This window comes from Motacilla alba, chromosome 7 (assembly GCF_015832195.1).
Source record: "Motacilla alba alba isolate MOTALB_02 chromosome 7, Motacilla_alba_V1.0_pri, whole genome shotgun sequence".
Taxonomy (NCBI): Eukaryota; Metazoa; Chordata; class Aves; order Passeriformes; family Motacillidae; genus Motacilla; species Motacilla alba.
This window is the reverse complement of record NC_052022.1, coordinates 37,720,105-37,737,979: the sequence shown is the minus strand read 5'-3', so window position 1 is coordinate 37,737,979 and position 17,875 is coordinate 37,720,105. Positions and strand designations below refer to the sequence as shown.

General features: G+C 50.9%; 1 protein-coding gene across 9 annotated transcripts in view; it reads left to right on the top strand.

Annotated features, from left to right (window-relative positions):
* The window catches only part of HDAC4 (histone deacetylase 4), a 176,397-nt gene that overhangs the window by 87,582 nt on the left and 70,940 nt on the right, over window positions 1-17,875 (top strand). For all 9 annotated transcript variants that reach the window (XM_038142676.1, XM_038142677.1, XM_038142675.1 and 6 more), the window contains one exon: window positions 5,556-5,800. In XM_038142676.1, coding sequence (XP_037998604.1) covers window positions 5,556-5,800 — 245 coding nt within the window. The remainder of the gene's footprint in view (window positions 1-5,555; window positions 5,801-17,875) is intronic.

Below are 17,875 nucleotides of genomic sequence, written 5' to 3'. Positions count from 1 at the left end.
ACAAAAGTAACTGTTTCCTCCTGCTATCCCACCCAGCAGGGGTTTGGAACCAGATGATCTTTAAGGCTCCTTCCAACCCAGGCCATTCCATAAATCTGTGATAGTTCTTTAATTTGGTGTGGATCCACGGAGGAGCAGGACTGTGCCCTCATCCTGCCCCCATGTGATGCTCAGGATGTGCTCCAGAGGATGTTGGTGTCCTGGGAGCTGCCCTGCCATGACCTGCTCCCACCACCTGCTCTTGGAGTAGTTTGGAGCTCCTCTAGTCCAACTTGGCACAATCTTGTCTGGAGAATAAAAATTTAGGATGGAGTGAAGCTGGTAATGTGTTGTTTCCCCCCTCTCCTAATAATTTCTCCTTCTGTGTGGGACGTGCGCTGTGCTGGAGATGGAGCCAGCTCTGAGGGTGCCGTGCCACGGCTTCGTTCCGCTTCCCCACAAAATCCGCTGCTTTTATCCCGGCACTGCAGTCAGATACTGCAGTAGCTCAGTGCTATTTATAGCTCTGATCTCACTGCCTCGCAGTGTTTCGGGGGGTTTTAGCAATTTGGGGAGTGGGAGCCCCTCTGGAGAAGGATCCCTGGGTTGGCCAGGTGGCGGAGGGGATCCCGGTGCTCCAGCCACTGCCGGGAGGGGGGATGGATTTAATTCACAATAATCCAGTGATGCTTGACTGGCACACATCTGCCAGAATAAACCACCTCGAGTGCTCCCTTGGCCGTGCTCAGAGTCAACAGTAGCTGTTCTCCTCCCTTTCCAGGCTGATTCTGAAGGAAGACTGGGGTGATGGGTTATAGGAACGCCGTTCGAGGATTCAGAGCCAGCGTCACGCTCCCCATGTGCCCAAGGCATTCCTGCCAGCAGCAACTTGGTGTTGAAATGTCTTTCAAAACACGGAACTATTTAAAAATCCTAAACCGTTGCTGGACACTGAGGACAGCCCTGAGGAATGAAGTCAGGGAATAAACATATGATTTTTTCACTTTTCCCTCGGGATGAAAGAGCTGGAAATAATGCTGAGAGGGGGAGATCCATGCACACGTTTCCTCAGCGTCCTGCTGGGTGGTTCAGCAGGATGGGGATGATCTGATGGTAGCAGCCAAGAGTTTGGGATCCTGAGCACATCCTCTGGCTTTGTGTTTGCTTTTTGTGGGTGCCCAAAGGCTGATGTGCTGCTCTTGGCAGAGCCTGGCCCGAGGGCACGGCTGGCACAGCAATAATTAAAAAGCAAATTCATTAGCTGGGAATAAAGCCCCGGCCCAGAAAGGATGGGAGAGGGAGAAGCTGAGTCCATGGGCTCTGGAAAGCCCTGGCTGGGGAGTGTCAACCACCAGGAACATCTCATTCCTGGAGGGCAGTGATTTGGGAGGGCACCAGGACTGGAGAGTCACTAGAAGAGATTGGAATGCTCTTTTCTCGGGATTTCAGGAATCTCGCAGGCTTGCTCTGTCCTGGGCAGGTGGGATGTGTCCTGGAGTGGGAGCTGATTTTTTCCTCCAGCCTTGACCAGACTCTCGTTCCCCAGGGTTTTGCTGCAGGTTTGGGGAGGTTGATGGGATTTTTTTCCCTTTTCCAAGGGAATTGTTGAAGAAAGAGGAGCTGGGAAGGAGCTGTTTGTGTTCGGTGGGACTCACTCTGTGCCGGAGGGAGGGAGAGCTTGGGGAAGGCATTTCCTGCACTTTCCCTTTGAAGGTGATGTTGGATTTCAAATGTGAGAGGCAGTTTTCTGTGCTGCTTAAATTTAATTAAAAAAAAAAAAAGTATAAGGTCAAGGAAAAAAAAAAAAAAGAAAGGAAAGAGTAATTTTGGCAACAGCATTGATATAAAAAACCTTCAGTTTGATGTCTAGTGGAAAGTGTCCCTGCCCATGGCAGGGGGCTGGGATGTGATGGTCCTTAAGGTCCCTTGCAACAAAACCCCTCTGTGGTTCTGGGATTCTGTGAATATTTTTTAAATTAACCTTAAGTAAAGGTTATGCTGAAACAAGGTTTGAATTTAAATATTCATTTGGTGTATCTCATACCAAATTTTTGATTTAACATTTTAATGTGCTTTCAGGACTCAAACCTGTATTTCCATCCTTTAAAGACCAGCATGAAAATGCTGTATCAGAGAAGGGGAAGAAAATTCAATTATTACTGTTAGTTTTATTGAAAAGTGTATTCACAGGTTTAGTGTCACCTTCCCCTAATCCCTTCCAAAACACTTGGGAATTATGGAGAGGATATTTTCCATTTTGGAGTGTGAGAGAATCTACACATACAAAGTCCCCTGATAATGTCTTCTGTGAAATGTAATTTTATGTGAAATGATTTTAATTTTTCTAGTGGAGCCAGGCTGGGAGAGCTGGGGGTGCTCACCTGGAGAGGAGAAGGCTCCAGGGAGAGCTCAGATCCCCTGCCAGGGCCTGAAGGGGCTCCAGGAGAGCTGGAGAGGGACTGGGGACAAGGCATGGAGGGACAGGGAATGGCTTCCCACTGCCAGGGGCAGGGCTGGATGGGAGATTGGGAAGGAATTGTTCCCTGTGAGGGTGGGCAGGCCCTGGCACAGGGTGCCCAGAGCAGCTGTGGCTGCCCCTGGATCCCTGGCAGTGCCCAAGGCCAGGCTGGACACTGGGATTGGAGCAACTTGGCCTAGTGGAAGGTGTCCCTGCCCATGGCAGGGGGTGGAATGGGACGACCTTTAAGGCTCCTTCCAAGCCAATCCATCCTGTGATTCCTTGATTAAATACTTTTTGTAGAAAGTTCACTTTGCTTTCCGGTCAGAGATTGTCACTCCATTTCCCTGTGTTTTGGGTTATTCCCCTCAGCGTGTAACAAACGAGCTGCGAGATGTCAGATTTCCAATCTCCATCAGCAGCTGAGGGGGACTGAAGTGCTTTAGGTCTTAATTAACGTGCAGCATGCAAGCAGGCTTTGATGTACAGCCATGTTTTATTTATTTGGGAAGGGAAACACCAGCAGAGTGGTTCTAACTTAGGATAAAAATCATCGTAACATGACCATGGAATTAAAATCAGGCTAACTTGACCAGAGGGAAAAAATAATTCCCTATATGCCAAGGATGGGGGGGGGGGGGGAGAAATTAAAAATTGGTGGTTTTCTGTTCCTACAGAGAAGAAATAAAAGCAGGGAGAGACCGTGAGATAGTTTGTTATTCATAATCAGGATCTTGTCTCCTAATTCATGGCTTTGGCATTTCTCATGCCAGCCCTGAATGTCGTCTTTGTGCCTCGGCTCACGTCACGACTCTGATTGTGCTCGTGTGTTCTGGAGGCAGGACCTAGAAAAGCAATTTTCGAGTGTCCCATCAAACACTCCTGGAGCACAGGCAGGTTTTTGTTGTGGGGCTGTGTTCATTGAGCAGGGAGGGCTGGCTGGGGCTCGCCAGGGCTCTGGGGGTCAGCGGCTCCCAGCAGGGCGAAGAGGGGATTTTTGGAGCCTGAAATAGTCAAGAGTCAGGGATGACGCAGCCTCTGCTGGAGCCCTGAATGGGAACTGTGGTCCTCATCCTTGCAGCTGTGGGGAGATGACTCCCATTGGATGGGAAATGGGAGACTGGTCAAGTTTTCTTAGAATTGTTTTCCAGCAGGGAATGGCAACTGAAGGCTCCTTTTTGGGGAGTAAAGTAGGAGGAATGGATCTCAACGCACAATCACAAGTGGTTCCTTCTGTCTGAAACTGGGTTGAGTTTTGCATGCTTGGGAGGGTTGGGGGTGTTCAGCCGGGAGAAGAGGAGGCTCAGGGAGAGCTCAGAGCCCCTTCCAGTGCCTGAAGGGGCTCCAGGAGAGCTGGAGAGGGACAAGGCCTGGACGGCCAGGACAAGGGGAATGCACGGGATCCCAGAATGGTTTGGGTTGGGAGGGACCTTAAAGCTCATCCAGTCCCCCATGGTCAGGGACGCCTTCCACTAGCCCAGGTGGCTCCAAGCCCCAATGTCCAACCTGGCCTTGGACACTTCCAGGGATCCAGGGGCAGCCACAGCTGCTCTGGGCACCCTGTGCCAGGGCCTGCCCACCCTCCCAGGGAACAATTCCTTCCCAATATCCCATCCAGCCACACCCTCTATCAGTTAAAAACCATTCTCTCCTGCCCTGTCCCTCCATGCCTTGTCCCCAGTCCCTCTCCAGCTCTCCTGGAGCCCCTTTAGGCCATGGAAGGGGCTCTGAGGTCTCCCCAGTGACCTCAAACACTGTGTTAAGGTGAGTTTGAGTGCTTATCTCTAGGTCAGAGTGTGCTGCTCTCCCCAAAATCCCTGGCTGTGGCTTGGGAATCAATCCATGGCAAGGAATCTTGCTGTGGTCCTGCTGGGGAGAGAGGGGAGCGGAGAAAAGGCCACAGGAAGGAAAACAATAGGGAAGTGGAGGGAAGAGCTTGTGGGTTGAAAAATAGCAACACTTCCAGTAATGTGACCTTTTGCCGAAAATGTTTCCATCAAAAAAAGAAAGTCTCCTCCTCCTCCTCCCTAGCTGAGGCGGGTGCAGGGAGGAGTGAACATGCTCCTGGACCTCTGCTCCATGAGAGTATTTGGGAAAAACCCTATGAAAACTCTCTCCCTGGGATGGATAAAAACAATGTCCTGACAGAGGATATGGAGAAAAAAAACCCCCACCTTTATTTTCCAGTTTTGCTGAAGCTCAGTGTTTCTGAGGGATTAGCCTTTGTTATCCTGTAAATGATGTTTATTCAAAGCTCTCAGCAGAGTTATTGAGGGATTGCCCCGGAGATAGAGAGAGAGACAGAGAGAGAGCAAATGTTGCTAATACAGAATACCTGTGAAAGGCAGAACTGTCACTCAGATGGAATTCAGAAGATTTTTAGTCATTCATGGGGTGGCAGAAATTCTTTTTTTTTTTAGGAGAAACAAGCTGTGTTATGTTATTGCAAAGGGGTTGTGGCTTCCCACTGCCAGGGATAGGTGGGATTTTGGGAAGGAATTGTTCCCTGGCAGGGTGGGCAGGCCCTGGCACAGGGTGCCCAGAGCAGCTGTGGCTGCCCCTGGATCCCTGGAAGTGTGCAAGGCCAGGCTGGACAGGGCTTGGAGACACCTGGGACAGTGGAAGGTGTCCCTGCCCATGGCAGGGGGGGCATTGGATGGGCTTTGAGGTCTCTCCCAAGCCAAACCAGTTTGGGATTTATTATGCAACACATTGTGATTTTTCCATGAGTTTCTTAAAAGGAGAGCCTCATGTTTCTGACCACAGCAGTCCATCAGTTTATCCATCACAAGTCAGGATGAATCCTTTCTGTGAAGTCTCAGATTACTCTTTATCCTCCTTATTTCCAGTGGTGCCGGATGAATGGAATGGAGCTGTGTGTGTGTTTGGAAGGCATGGATGGGTCACACACGATGCTCTTTCTTTGTAGCAAGCACAAGGGTTTGTAGGAGGTGGTGCATGGTGGAAAACTCGTTGATCCCTGAATTCCTGTAGCCCTTGGTTACCCCTAAGGGAATGGTGTGAATTTCATGGCGCTGCTCTCGATTCAGACCACGGTTGCTCCATCTTTTGCTGGATGAGGATCACGCTGACCCCGCTCTCGTGTTCTCCCCCGCAGTTGACGTGAGCACAGCCCTGCCCTTGCAAGTGGCGCCGAGCTCGGTGCCGATGGACCTGCGGCTGGACCACCAGTTCTCCATGCCGGTGACGGAGCCCACGCTGCGGGAGCAGCAGCTGCAGCAGGAGCTGCTGGCCCTCAAGCAGAAGCAGCAGATCCAGAGGCAGATCCTGATCGCAGAGTTCCAGCGGCAGCACGAGCAGCTCTCTCGGCAGCATGAGGCTCAGCTGCACGAGCACATCAAGGTAAGGGTGGCTGGGGACGAGGGGATTGTGGAATTGTTGAGGTTGGAAAAGCATTCCAGGATCATCCGTCAACCCAGCAGCACCATCGCGGTCCCCAAGCACTGCATCCCACACAACTTCTGAGCACACCAGGTGTGGTGAGTCTACCTCTGCCCTGGGGAACCTGTTCCAATACCTGGCCACTGTTTCAGGGAAGATGTTTTCCCTGGTCTCCGGTCTAAACTTTTCCCTGGCATGGCTCGAGGCTCTTGTCCCTTGCTCTCCACCCTTCTCTCAGCGTGCCAGAAGGTCCCCCCTGAGCCTCCTTTTCTCCAGGCTGAGCCCCTTTCCCAGCTCCCTCAGCCTCTCCTGGGGCTGCAGCCCCTTCCCAGCTCTGTTCCCTTCCCTGGACACAGAAAATGCCTCAATGGATTTGACCCTAGCAGGAGGTTACCTGCTCCTGTGGTCACACATTTTGGGAATAGTGACGCAGGATGGACGTTTGCCATCAGCACAAGCTGCAGACTGAGTGTGGACCGAGGTGGGACTGCAGGAACAGGGAATGCAGGGGCAGTGCCTGCAGGTGGGTCTGGACACGTTCAGATTGTTTGGAGGTAGGCACCAAGCAGGTGCTGTGCCCTGCGTGGGACAGGGAGGAAACACCGGGCAGGGCCAGTGGGCAGTCCAGTCTGGAAGATGGCTGTTGCAAGTGAAAACATGAGACATTATATAAATATTTCCCAGTGCTGGACTATTGCTATGGCAACGTAAGCTTTCCGAATTGGTAATAGGCTCCTTTTTTCAAAGGGGGATTAGTGCTGCGCATGGTAAATAGCCTTAATGTAATATTAAAAAGCAACCTCGATTCAACCTTATATAACTTTCATTTCAATACAAAATGCATGTCAGAGTGGGGAAGATGGGATTAAAAGTTGATGGGGTGTTATTTACAGACTTCTTAGTACAGAGAGGAGCTGGGCTTTGTGAGAAGTGTCCCTGTTTGAGGCTGGATTAACAGCAAACACCCCTGTCCCTTGGTGAGTCCTCTGTGCTGTGGCCAGGGCAGAGGCGAGGAGGTGCCTGGGTGTGAAAATATTTATCCATGGATGCACAGTGTGTGCATCTCGGGGTGTGTGTATGGAGCGTTTACGTGTCCCCACGTTTCTGTGGCTGCACATTTGCCAACGGCTGGCACAAGCACTCGGGATGGGGGAAGGATGGGGAATTCCTGTGACAAATATTTCCATTATTCCCTTGTAATTGTCCATGCCTGGAGTTATTTGTCTATGAAAAATCAGGCAGGCTCGTTCTCATTTAATGGCCGAGCTCAAAGCACTGGTGATAGGAACATATTTGCTCTCATTTATGTCAAAACTTTGACTGAGTCTGCTGAAAATCTGTGTAAGAAGGAAGCTGAGCTCTAATTTTGAGATGCCACAGTGTATCCAGCCCATTAGGTAATGAACTTCTTCATCTTGTGTGAAAGCTTGGCTAAATCAGAGCCTTAAAATAGGGATGGTACAATCCTGTACCAAAGGGTGGCCTGCAAGGTGATCTCTGAGGGTAGTAAGTGTGTCAGTGGGACCAGAGTTGCTTTAAAAATCAAACAGCACCTCATTGAAATAAGCCCTGTGATGCCTCACAAAGAAAATAACCCCCACACACTACCCCAGTGTGTGACTGTGGTGCATTTTCTCTGGGAAAACATCCTGCTTGTCTCTCTGTGCCAGAGTCAGCCCACATTTAGGTGACTCTTAGAACTGGCAACTATGTTAAGTCCAGTGGCTTAGAGTGCAGGGAAGCGATTTTTTTGCCCAGAAAATTAAAATATATAACTTTAAATTTGGACTCGGAGCTGCCCAGCTCATGGAGAAAGCAGGGTGGGGATGTTAAAGCAAATAAAACCCATTTGTCTTCTGCAAGTGAAGCACTGGAGCCATGCAGTTTGGTATAGAAACAGTCCTGAGTGAAGATGCAGAGCTCTTTTTGGAGAAATTTATTTGGTTTTGGGGTTTTTTTAGTCCCATGTGCACACAGGCATGAACACCCCATGGCAGGAGTTGGGAATGGGATGAGCTTTGAGGTCCCTCCCAACCCAAACCATTCTGTGATTCTGTGATAGTGTTAAAGCCAGAATTGCTTTGGAAACTGCTTCATGAAGGGGGAAGAATTTCTGCATTTTACTCTGTTCTGTGTATGTGGTGCTGTCTAGAGTTGATTACTTTGGCTTTTCCCCCTATAGCCTGGCGTCCACTGTTTTAATCAATGAGTGCAAAGCATTTATTTCATAAAATCCCTGAAAGCTTTGGGTTGGGTGGGACCCTAAGGATCATTTAATTCCAACCTCCTGCCATGGGCAGGGACACCTTCCACTGTCCCAGGCTGCTCCAAGCCCCAGTGTCCAACCTGGCCTTGGACACTGCCAGGGATCCAGGGGCAGCCCCAGCTGCTCTGGGCACCCTGTGCCAGGGCCTGCCCACCCTGCCAGGGAACAATTCCTTCCCAATATCCCATCCAGCCCTGCCCTCTGGCAGTGGGAAGCCATTCCCAGTGTCCTGTCCCTCCATGCCTTGTCCCCAGTCCCTCTCCAGCTCTCCTGGAACCCCTTTAGGCCCTGGCAGGGGTTCTGAGCTCTCCTTGGAGCCTTCTCCTCTCCAGGTGAGCACCCCCAGCTCTCCCAGCAGATGAAGCTTTCAAACAGCTCCTTTGTTTCCAGTGTTGACTCCTTTGCTAGTACAGGAGAAGTCATGCTTTGGGGTTATTTAATTTCTTTTATTGCCGTGGTGGTGGTGGGAACAGAGGAGCTGGTCTGACTTGACAGGAGCTAAGTAGGGGTAAGCACCCCTCCATGCCATCCCCCAGACAAAGCAGGAGTGTGAGGAACACTTGAGTGAAGTTTGGCCTGGAAAATGCTGGCATGATTGCCTGTTTTTCTGTCCCAGTAGATAACTTTTTCCTATTGAGAGCTGAAGTTTTGGCTTTTTCCAGAGCTTGGAATTACTTCCATCAGCTCAGTTTTAATCATCTGACCCTAGTGCAGGAGGAGAAGGCAATGACTGCCTGAACATGTGATCCTTTCCCCGGCGTGTCCCAGTCCTTGCTTTTATAGACATTGTGTTTTGGCCTTCACATAAAAGTGCTGGATTCCCCAGGATGGTGCAAGCTGGAGAGAGCCAGGAAATGAGTGAAACAGTATTTGTGGAAGGGATCTATAATGGACACAGAGCTCGGCACAGGGGAGGAGTGGGATGGTAAGGAGAAAACACAGGCATGGAGAGCGAGATAGGAGAAGGGGGAATGGCTTTGAACTGAAAGAGAGTAAATTTAGATGGGGTATTAGGACGAAATTAGTGAGCAGGCACAGGGCTTGGAGCAAACTGCTCTAGTGGGAGATGTCCTTGCTCACAGCAGGGGCTTGGAATGGGCTGAGCTTTAAGGTCCCTCCCAACCCAAAGTGATCTTGGCGATTCTGTGAAAACGCTGACATGTTTGGGCAAAATAAGCAAAGCCTTTTGAAGGCTCCACTGCATGGAGCAGGGCAGGCTGTTTCTTTCACAGCTGCAGAGCAGCTCTGCAGATTGCCCAGGCCTTACTCCAGAAAGCACCGAGGGAGAGACCGGAGGCTGGAGGCACTGGCGGCTGCTCGTCTCTCCGGTAGCCACTCACCTTCAGCCAGGTGGATTTTCCACTCCTCTGTGCATTCACCAGATGTGGGACAATATTTATGACCTTCAAATCTGCCTTCCTGAACAAAACCAAGGATGGAATGAGGGGCCTGGCTCTCGGGTGAGATGGTGGAAAGCCTCTCCGCAGGTCTCGCTGCGAGCTTTGCCTGACCTTTGGTTGCGGAGGAGCAGGCAGGGAATTTTTTCCTTTGTGAGTCACTCATTCCCAGCCAAGATCAGTTGGAAGTTACCAAAAGCTTTTCCGTTTGCCCTTCTGGTCAAGGGCTGGAAGCAAGAGGCGCAGGATGGGCGCTTTGGCAGGGCCAGAGGCACCTCGGGTGCTGTGAGCTCAGCAGGGAGGGAAGGACGTCGTGGGGAATGTGGTTCATCTGCTCGGTCCGAGCTTGGAGCAGGGCTCTTCCCAGCTCCGGCTGTTTTACAGCCACAGCCGGAAACTTCTCGGGGATGCTGACGCACGTCAGTGGCGGGATAACAGCACAGGGAGGCAGCTGAACCTCCCAGCTCCTTGTGGGCCTGAAATCCTCACCTGTGGGTGTGCAATCCCGTTCCCAGTTTTCCCACTGTCTGAGCGAGAAAGGACTGTGTGCATCTGTAGCACAGGGAGTGCTGGGCTGTGTGTCCAGCATAGACAGGATGGGCAGGGAAGCAGCAGCAGGGAAAGGAGCTTTGTGAGGATGTTTGCTGTGCAGTGATCCTGAAATTGTTCTTCTTCCATTGACAGAATGAATTCCTGCGTTGAGTGAGGGACAGTAACACATCCAAGGGATCAGCCTCTTGTTCAGAGACACGGTGTGAAACTCCTGGGCCATTCCTTTGGTTTCAGGGAGCGAAAATCTTGCAGGAAATCTTCCAGACAGATTTTGCTGTGTTGTAAAGAAATGTAATTCTTTCCCAAAGATGTCTAGACTTGATAGTTGTCATGCTGATGCTGAGGGGAGAAACTGCTCATTGCTTTCATGTGGAGCCACCTGCCCATGGAATGGCAGGTTTGCCTGCAGGATAGCCCTGGAGCTGCTCAAGGCCAGGCTGGATGGGGCTGTGGTGGAAGCTGTCCCTGCCTGTGGCAGGGAGAGGAACTGGATAATCTTTAAGGTACCTCCCAACCTAACTCAACGCAATCCAACGCAACCCAACCCAACCCATTCCAATCACATTGTCTTTTAGTGGGGCTGGTCTCAGCATAGCTCTGACAGTGCCCAGTGCTTCTTTTTGGTGGCCTCTCCATGTTGATTCCATGTTGATTCCTGCTCAGCAGGGAAAGCTGGGCATGTTTCAGTTCTGCTGCTAGAGTTACTGTCATTTGCTGACGCCCTGTGGCACCTTCCCCATGTCCCCAGGGATGCTGCCAGCAGCACCATGGCTCCTGCCAAGCACCCGCTTCCCTTGGGCTCTGGAAGGGCCAAGTTCCATCCCACCCCTGCTATCCCAGCTCCCGCTCCTGGGCCTGTCTGCTCTGTGCTCTCTTCCTGCAGCAGCCGGTGTGGAGGGGCTCCCTCCGCTCGCTTTTTTGCCGGTCTTCGCAGCACACCCGTTCCTCACAGCCCGTGTCCCTTTCAAGAGGAACTTGAAAAGCCCAGCGATACCAGGTGTCCGCCTCTGTCTGGATTCTGGGATGACAGGATTATTCATCTTAGGAAGCTGCAGCTGGGTACAGTCAGTGGTAAAAGACTAGACTGAACATTTTGTGCCTCGTTACTACTCAAACGCCTTGGAGCTCGTGCTATTTCCAGACGGCTTCCTGTTCTTTCTTAGTGACCTTGCCTTGCTTTTCTGGCACACCGAGCCCACTCCAAAACTTACACCTTAGATCCTGCAAAACTTAACTTCTGATGGAAGCAACCCTGGGGAAAACTTTTGGAAGATCAGAGCGGTTGCTCCCTTTGAAGGGGGTGGGTGGTGACTTTTCCTCAGCCTCAAAGTCAGGATCTTTTGTGAGGGCGGTGAGGACAAACCTGCACATGGAGGGGTTGGTTCTGTCAACAAATCCATGGAGCAGCTTCTACCCCATCTCTTGGTTGAAGGAGTCCTGCATCAGACTGGGATAATTCGGGCATCTTCCTCCCCTCCAAGCACTGCTGGTGGTGTCAGGAGTGAAGCTGGAATGCTCAACCGGGGAAATTTGTCTGCTCTGGGCCTTACAGAGCTGCTGGAAACTGGTAGAAGAAACGTTTCCTTTTGGTTTCTTCTGAGATGGGCCATGGTTGGTTGGCTGAAGGAGCACAACGGGAACTCCAGATTTTTCTGGAGTAAAATATGTGTGGGGCACTGCGGGTATTTTTTTTGTCAGTTCAGAGTTTCAGAGTAAATGGCGTCAGAAGAGATATTTTGGCAGTTCCCACTCCCGAATGTTCAATTACAATTTTATCTTAATTTTGAACATATAAAATAATTGGAAATAATCAAAGAGAACACAGAGAATCAGGGCAGGAATAAACAAAATACCCCACTGGATCCTGTTGTTATGCCAGGAATATTGACCTGTTAATGTACGCCACTGCTGATCCATTCATGTCCAGAAATGTGGAATTCTGGTAATACCCAAAACACCCCAAAACAGTTCACAGAGGATGTAACTGCTCCTTCAAGGACCAAGGTCTCATCTCCTATTAGCATCAACCATCTAGGGCTCCTCCTTTACAGGATTTTTTGTGGTTCTTTGGTTTACAGGGATTGGTTTAAGTCAAATTTTCTGATTTACTTATTGCCATCCGTGCTGGAATGGGCACTGCCTGCTCCTGATTCCCTCCCCTTCCACAATAACCAGGTAAAGCCCACCAGAGGCAGACTCAAAGGGTTGTCCTCAGCTTTAAAGGGGAAAATTGGAGAAGGAGCTGAATATACCGGATACTACAAACCGAGCTTGCTGCTTTCTGGGAAGGCTGTTGGATATTCCGCTTCTGGAGGAAGGGAAAAGTTAAGCTGGAGTGGGAGTCATGGAGCAAAAGGCTCACGCAAAAGTGCTGTACCTTTCAGCAGGTTGCTCCTGCTGAACCTTTGCAGGTATTCAGGGCTTAGAGGTCTTCCAGCCTTTTGGGAGATGTAATGGCATGGGAAGGAGACTAGGGTACAAAATTCCATATCCATATGTAAAGCTGCCAAGGTAAAAACATGGGATCTTGTCAGCCAGAGCTGGCGTGAAGGGAACCTTGCCATCATTCCCGGTCCTGGACATGGTTTAGCCTCATAAACCTGAGCACCAGACGTTCTCAGTAGGATGTGTCTGACTGAGATCAGTCTCCTGCCCAGGGAGCTGCTGCCTGGGAGGGATCGTTTCCCTGCAGAAAATTCCCTGCCCATGGGAATTTCTGGCACAGGTTTAGCCGGCTGTCAGCTGCCTGATGACGGGAAGGGGGCACGTGGGATGCGTGTCCCAGAAAAGAGATGAAAGGTGCTCCTTCTCCCAGATCTTTGTGTCTTGGCTGCTGCTGGAAGTCACAATGTTTCCCCGGTACAGCTGATTTATTCTGCACGGTGCTCCAGGAGATATCCCAAACACGCCACCACAGAGCCAGGAGAGCAGATCCTGAAACTGGAGCCACAGCCCGAGACTTCAGTAAACAGGATGGGGGGAACATGAAGCACGGAGTCCAGCCAGCGTTGGGATCACTATGAAACAACCCAACAAAGCAGTGCTCCCAGAAATCCAGCTCCCAGAAATCCCAGCACCTGTGCTTTGCTTCCACTCATAGCCAAGGGTTTTTCAGGGGGTGATTTGTTGTGTACTTTCTTGGAGAGTTTTTCTTCATCCTCACCAACGATTTGACTTTATTTTTACAGAGCCCAAAGATCATTTTGAATACCTGATTTAAACCCCCAAAACTGTAGAATTTGGACAGAACAGGTGGCAGAAGAACCTTTCCCTGATATCCCCCCGTGCTGGAGCTGAACTCAGGTGTGGACTGAGATGCAGTTGGGAGCTGGACACAGCAGCTTTGCATTCCAGGGAATATCTGTCAGCCAGAAGTGTTCCAACTTCTGTTCACCCAGGCTTGTGCTTATCTCCACAATTATTTTGCTCTCCCTTCCACTAATTGCTGCTATTCAAAATGTCTCTTATAAACACCCAGGAACCAGTCAGAGCTGGGGGGGCAAGAAGGATCTCTTTGCTTGTCTTCTTATTTGACGTTTGGAGGAGTGGTTGTGGAAGTCCTAATGCAATGTGTCTCCATGAAATCCATCCTGGTTCTCTCTGGGAAATGGGATCTTGGTGTCAGCACTCCACACTTCCTGCGAGGGCACTGCAAAGACTAAAGAGAACCATTTTAGCTGCATTTCCCCTAAAAAGAGGTTTCTCTGTAGTTTCTCTACTGGTAAGGTAGTCCCCCTGCCTGAGTCCCCCTCCCAGGCAGACAAGCTGGAGCACTGAAGACAATTGAGGAGTGTGGTGGCAAAATCCTCTGGATGGCTGAGTCCTCATGGTTGGCTGACGGTTGATAAATACCTGGAAATGCTCTGCATCCTCCCTGTTACCTTTATTAATATTAATTTATGCTAAAGGAGCACCAGCAACACTAACTGCAGGTACAGTTGAACATTTGTGCAGTTTTCAGAAATAGTGGGAGCAGTGACATTAAACATATGCAGGAATCCCCATAGTTATGAATATTTACAAATATTGATTTTGGCAAGAGCACCTAATTCAGATGTTCTGAGCTCCCTAATGCAGCGTGTGTGTGTGTCTGTCACACAGTGCTCCTCAGACTCGGGGCTGAGTTAGTCTCAGATCCAGGGACTTCCCTCGGTGAATCACTTTGTAATGAAATTTCAGTGTTTGGGGAATAAACCCCCTGCCCCAGCTGTGTGTGGTGAACACACAGGGTCTGAGTGGGCAGTGCCTGTTCAAATTTGCCTCTATTGCTTTAAATGAACCAGAAGCTGATGTTTTTCCTGACACCCCAACAATCCCACCCTGTGCATCCCTGAGAGCAGTGTCCAAATGCTCCTGCAGCTCTCTCAGCCTGGGCCCGTGCCCGTTCCCTGGGGAGCCTGGGCAGTGCCCAGCATCCTCTGGGGGTAGAACCTTTTTCCTGATCTCCAGCCTAAATTTTTGTCTTCCCATAACATTCCTGGTAAGTGTTGAGAAATAACACTGAGAAGACACCCGGATGGGTTTTCTTTTTTTGTTTTCTCAGGCTACAGCAGACACCAAGAGTAATTTCTTTTCATTCTTCATGGGTGCAATCGGAGACGTGGTTTCATTATTTTATTTTTTAAATTTTTTTCCCAACTTTGAAACCATTAGAAAAACTATATTAAGAATAGGCTTTGTGGAAACTGGGGTCAAAATGAGCGGAGACAATACATCCCTAATGAAACTTCCCTAAACCATCCAGCGACAAATTGGGCTTTTCATTCCCGTTTCACTCCAGATGTCAATGAAAGCACAGCTCCTTCTAAAGCAGCCTAATGTATGTAAACCATCGCAGGAAGCAGAGCCCGCAGAGCCTAGGAGACTGCAGATGGAGAGAAAAGGCTCCTGATTCCATAAAAATAACAAAACCTGTTTTACCATATTGTGCATTAAATATTGTTCATTTGCATACTTTCCATGGCGAGGTTCTCAAAGCCCACCATGTGGTGGACTTGTTGGAAGTCGGGAAAGAGACTCTTTCCCCAAATGGAGACGTGTTAGTAGAAGCTGCTGCTTAATTAGAAAACAAAAATAGCTGGTTTCCTCTATTTTTTTTCCTGCTTTTCTAGTTGTTTTTTTTTTTTCAGTGTGGATTTTTGGTTGTTTACATATAATTCAATAGAATTAGGAGGGGAAGCATAGGTGCAGTCACTGCAAAATAACTGGATTGCTGGTGTTTTACAACAGCCTGCCTGCTTGGAACAGGGAGCAGCAGGGATTCTCCATGGAGAGTTTCCAGTAGATAGCCAGGCAGATTGTAAATACCTCTTAGATTGTTTTTTTTCCCATCTTTATATAGAATAGTGTGATTTTATTTGTATTTATTGTGCATCCATGGCTGAAGCATTGGCGGTGCAAATGTGCAATGCCACAAATTAATCAAAGGAGCCTAGAATACCCAGAGCTGGAAGAGACTCACAAGGATCATGAAGTCAAACTCCTGGCCCTGCACAGGACACCCAAAGAATCTCAGCTAAAGGGATTAAAAGGAAAACGTGCTCAAGGAGGAGGAAAAACTTTGGGGTGGGAGTCTCGTGTATGCAGGAGCTGGCAGGGTTTGAGAAGGATGGATTGAGATGTTCTTGGAGAGAGCAGATTCCCTGACTTAACAGCCATGGCTTGGACCCTGCCCACAGCAGGGGCTTGGAATGGGGTGATCTTTAGGGTCCCTTCCAAGCCAAACCATTCCACAGTTCCGTGCTCCCGATGCCTCTCGGCCTCGGGGGTTCTGCGGGAGCGGTGGGTGGTATCCGAGCACAGGCCCCCATTAAGCGCAGCCCTGGAGAGGCCGGGCCTTTGAGGCCGGAGGCTGCCAGCTCCGATCAATCCCTCGGTTTATAAGCTGCCAACGTAAAGAGTGCGGGGTGGGCGCCGTGCTCCGGAGGCTCCGGGGGCTGCGCAGGGCCCCGGCATTCCAGGCCTTTGCGGGAGGCCCGGGAATGGCCCACGCGCTTGGCCCGGCCCGCGCTTGGCCCGGTCTGGCCCGCTGGGCGGGGTGCAGATCAAACTGGAAGGTGGGAAATCATCCTTTTGGCTCTTCTTTTTCAAGAAAAGCAGTTTTAGCCCCACGGAGATGCCTTCGCTCCTCTGCGGGCTGCTGGGATGTGCTGTTTGTACACCTGCTTTTCCACAGCCTCACAGGACACGAGGTGCTCCCTCATACAGCGCATCAAGCTGCCACCCTCAGTCCCATGGGAATCCCCTCTGCATCCAGACAGGGAGCTCTCCCCTTGGAGAATCCCCTCTGCACCCAAACAGGGAGCTCTGCCCTGGGAGAATCCCCTCTGCACCCAGACAGGGAGCTCTGGGCTGGGAGAATCCCCTCTGCACCCAAACAGGGAGCTCTGCCCTGGGAGAATCCCCTCTGCACCCAGACAGGGAGCTCTGGGCTGGGAGAATCCCCTCTGATCCCAGACAGGGAGCTCTGGGCTGGGAGAATCCCCTCTGCACCCAGACAGGGAGCTCTGCCCTGGGAGAATCCCCTCTGCACCCAAACAGGGAGCTCTGGGCTGGGAGAATCCCCTCTGCACCCAAACAGGGAACTCTGCCCTGGGAGAATCCCCTCTGCACCCAGACAGGGAGCTCTGCCCTGGGAGAATCCCCTCTGCACCCAGACAGGGAGCTCTGGGCTGGGAGAATCCCCTCTGCACCCAGACAGGGAGCTCTGGGCTGGGAGAATCCCCTCTGCACCCAAACAGGGAGCTCTGGGCTGGGAGAATCCCCTCTGCACCCAAACAGGGAGCTCTGCCCTGGGAGAATCCCCTCTGCACCCAAACAGGGAGCTCTGCCCTGGGAGAATCCCCTCTGCACCCAAACAGGGAACTCTGCCCTGGGAGAATCCCCTCTGCACCCAGACAGGGAGCTCTGCCCTGGGAGAATCCCCTCTGATCCCAGACAGGGAACTCTGCCCTGGGAGAATCCCCTCTGCACCCAGACAGGGAGCTCTGGGCTGGGAGAATCCCCTCTGCACCCAAACAGGGAGCTCTGCCCTGGGAGAATCCCCTCTGCACCCAAACAGGGAGCTCTGCCCTGGGAGAATCCCCTCTGCACCCAGACAGGGAGCTCTGGGCTGGGAGAATCCCCTCTGCACCCAAACAGGGAGCTCTGCCCTGGGAGAATCCCCTCTGCACCCAAACAGGGAGCTCTGCCCTGGGAGAATCCCCTCTGCACCCAAACAGGGAGCTCTGGGCTGGGAGAATCCCCTCTGCACCCAGACAGGGAGCTCTGCCCTGGGAGAATCCCCTCTGCACCCAGACAGGGAGCTCTGCCCTGGGAGAATCCCCTCTCACCCAAACAGGGAGCTCTGGGCTGGGGGATGCACCCCAAATTTCCCTGGAGGTTTCAATTTCACTGACACCTCCCAGCTGCTGGGACTTGGGGAGCCCAGGGGGGTCTTGCACTGGGGCAGGAGCATTTGGTGCTTCCAGCCTTGAATGTCCCATCTGATGCAAGCTTTGCAAATATTTACCTTAATTAGACATCATGTCTCCTGATTATTCCCATGAATATGGGTGAATTGAGAGGGCCAGGGAAAATCCTTCCTGCAGAAATTGTTGGGGGAATTATTTCTTTTATCTGTTGGAGCAATTCTTTTTATAATTAATCATGGAATCTCTGTTTGGTTTGAGTTAGATGGAACATTAAATTCCATCTTGTTCCACCCTCTGCCATGGGCAGGGACACCTTCCACTAACCCAGGTTGCTCCAAGCCCCATCCAGCCTGGCCTGGAACACTTCCAAGGATGGGGCAGCCACAATTTCTACAATTTCCCCGTGCAA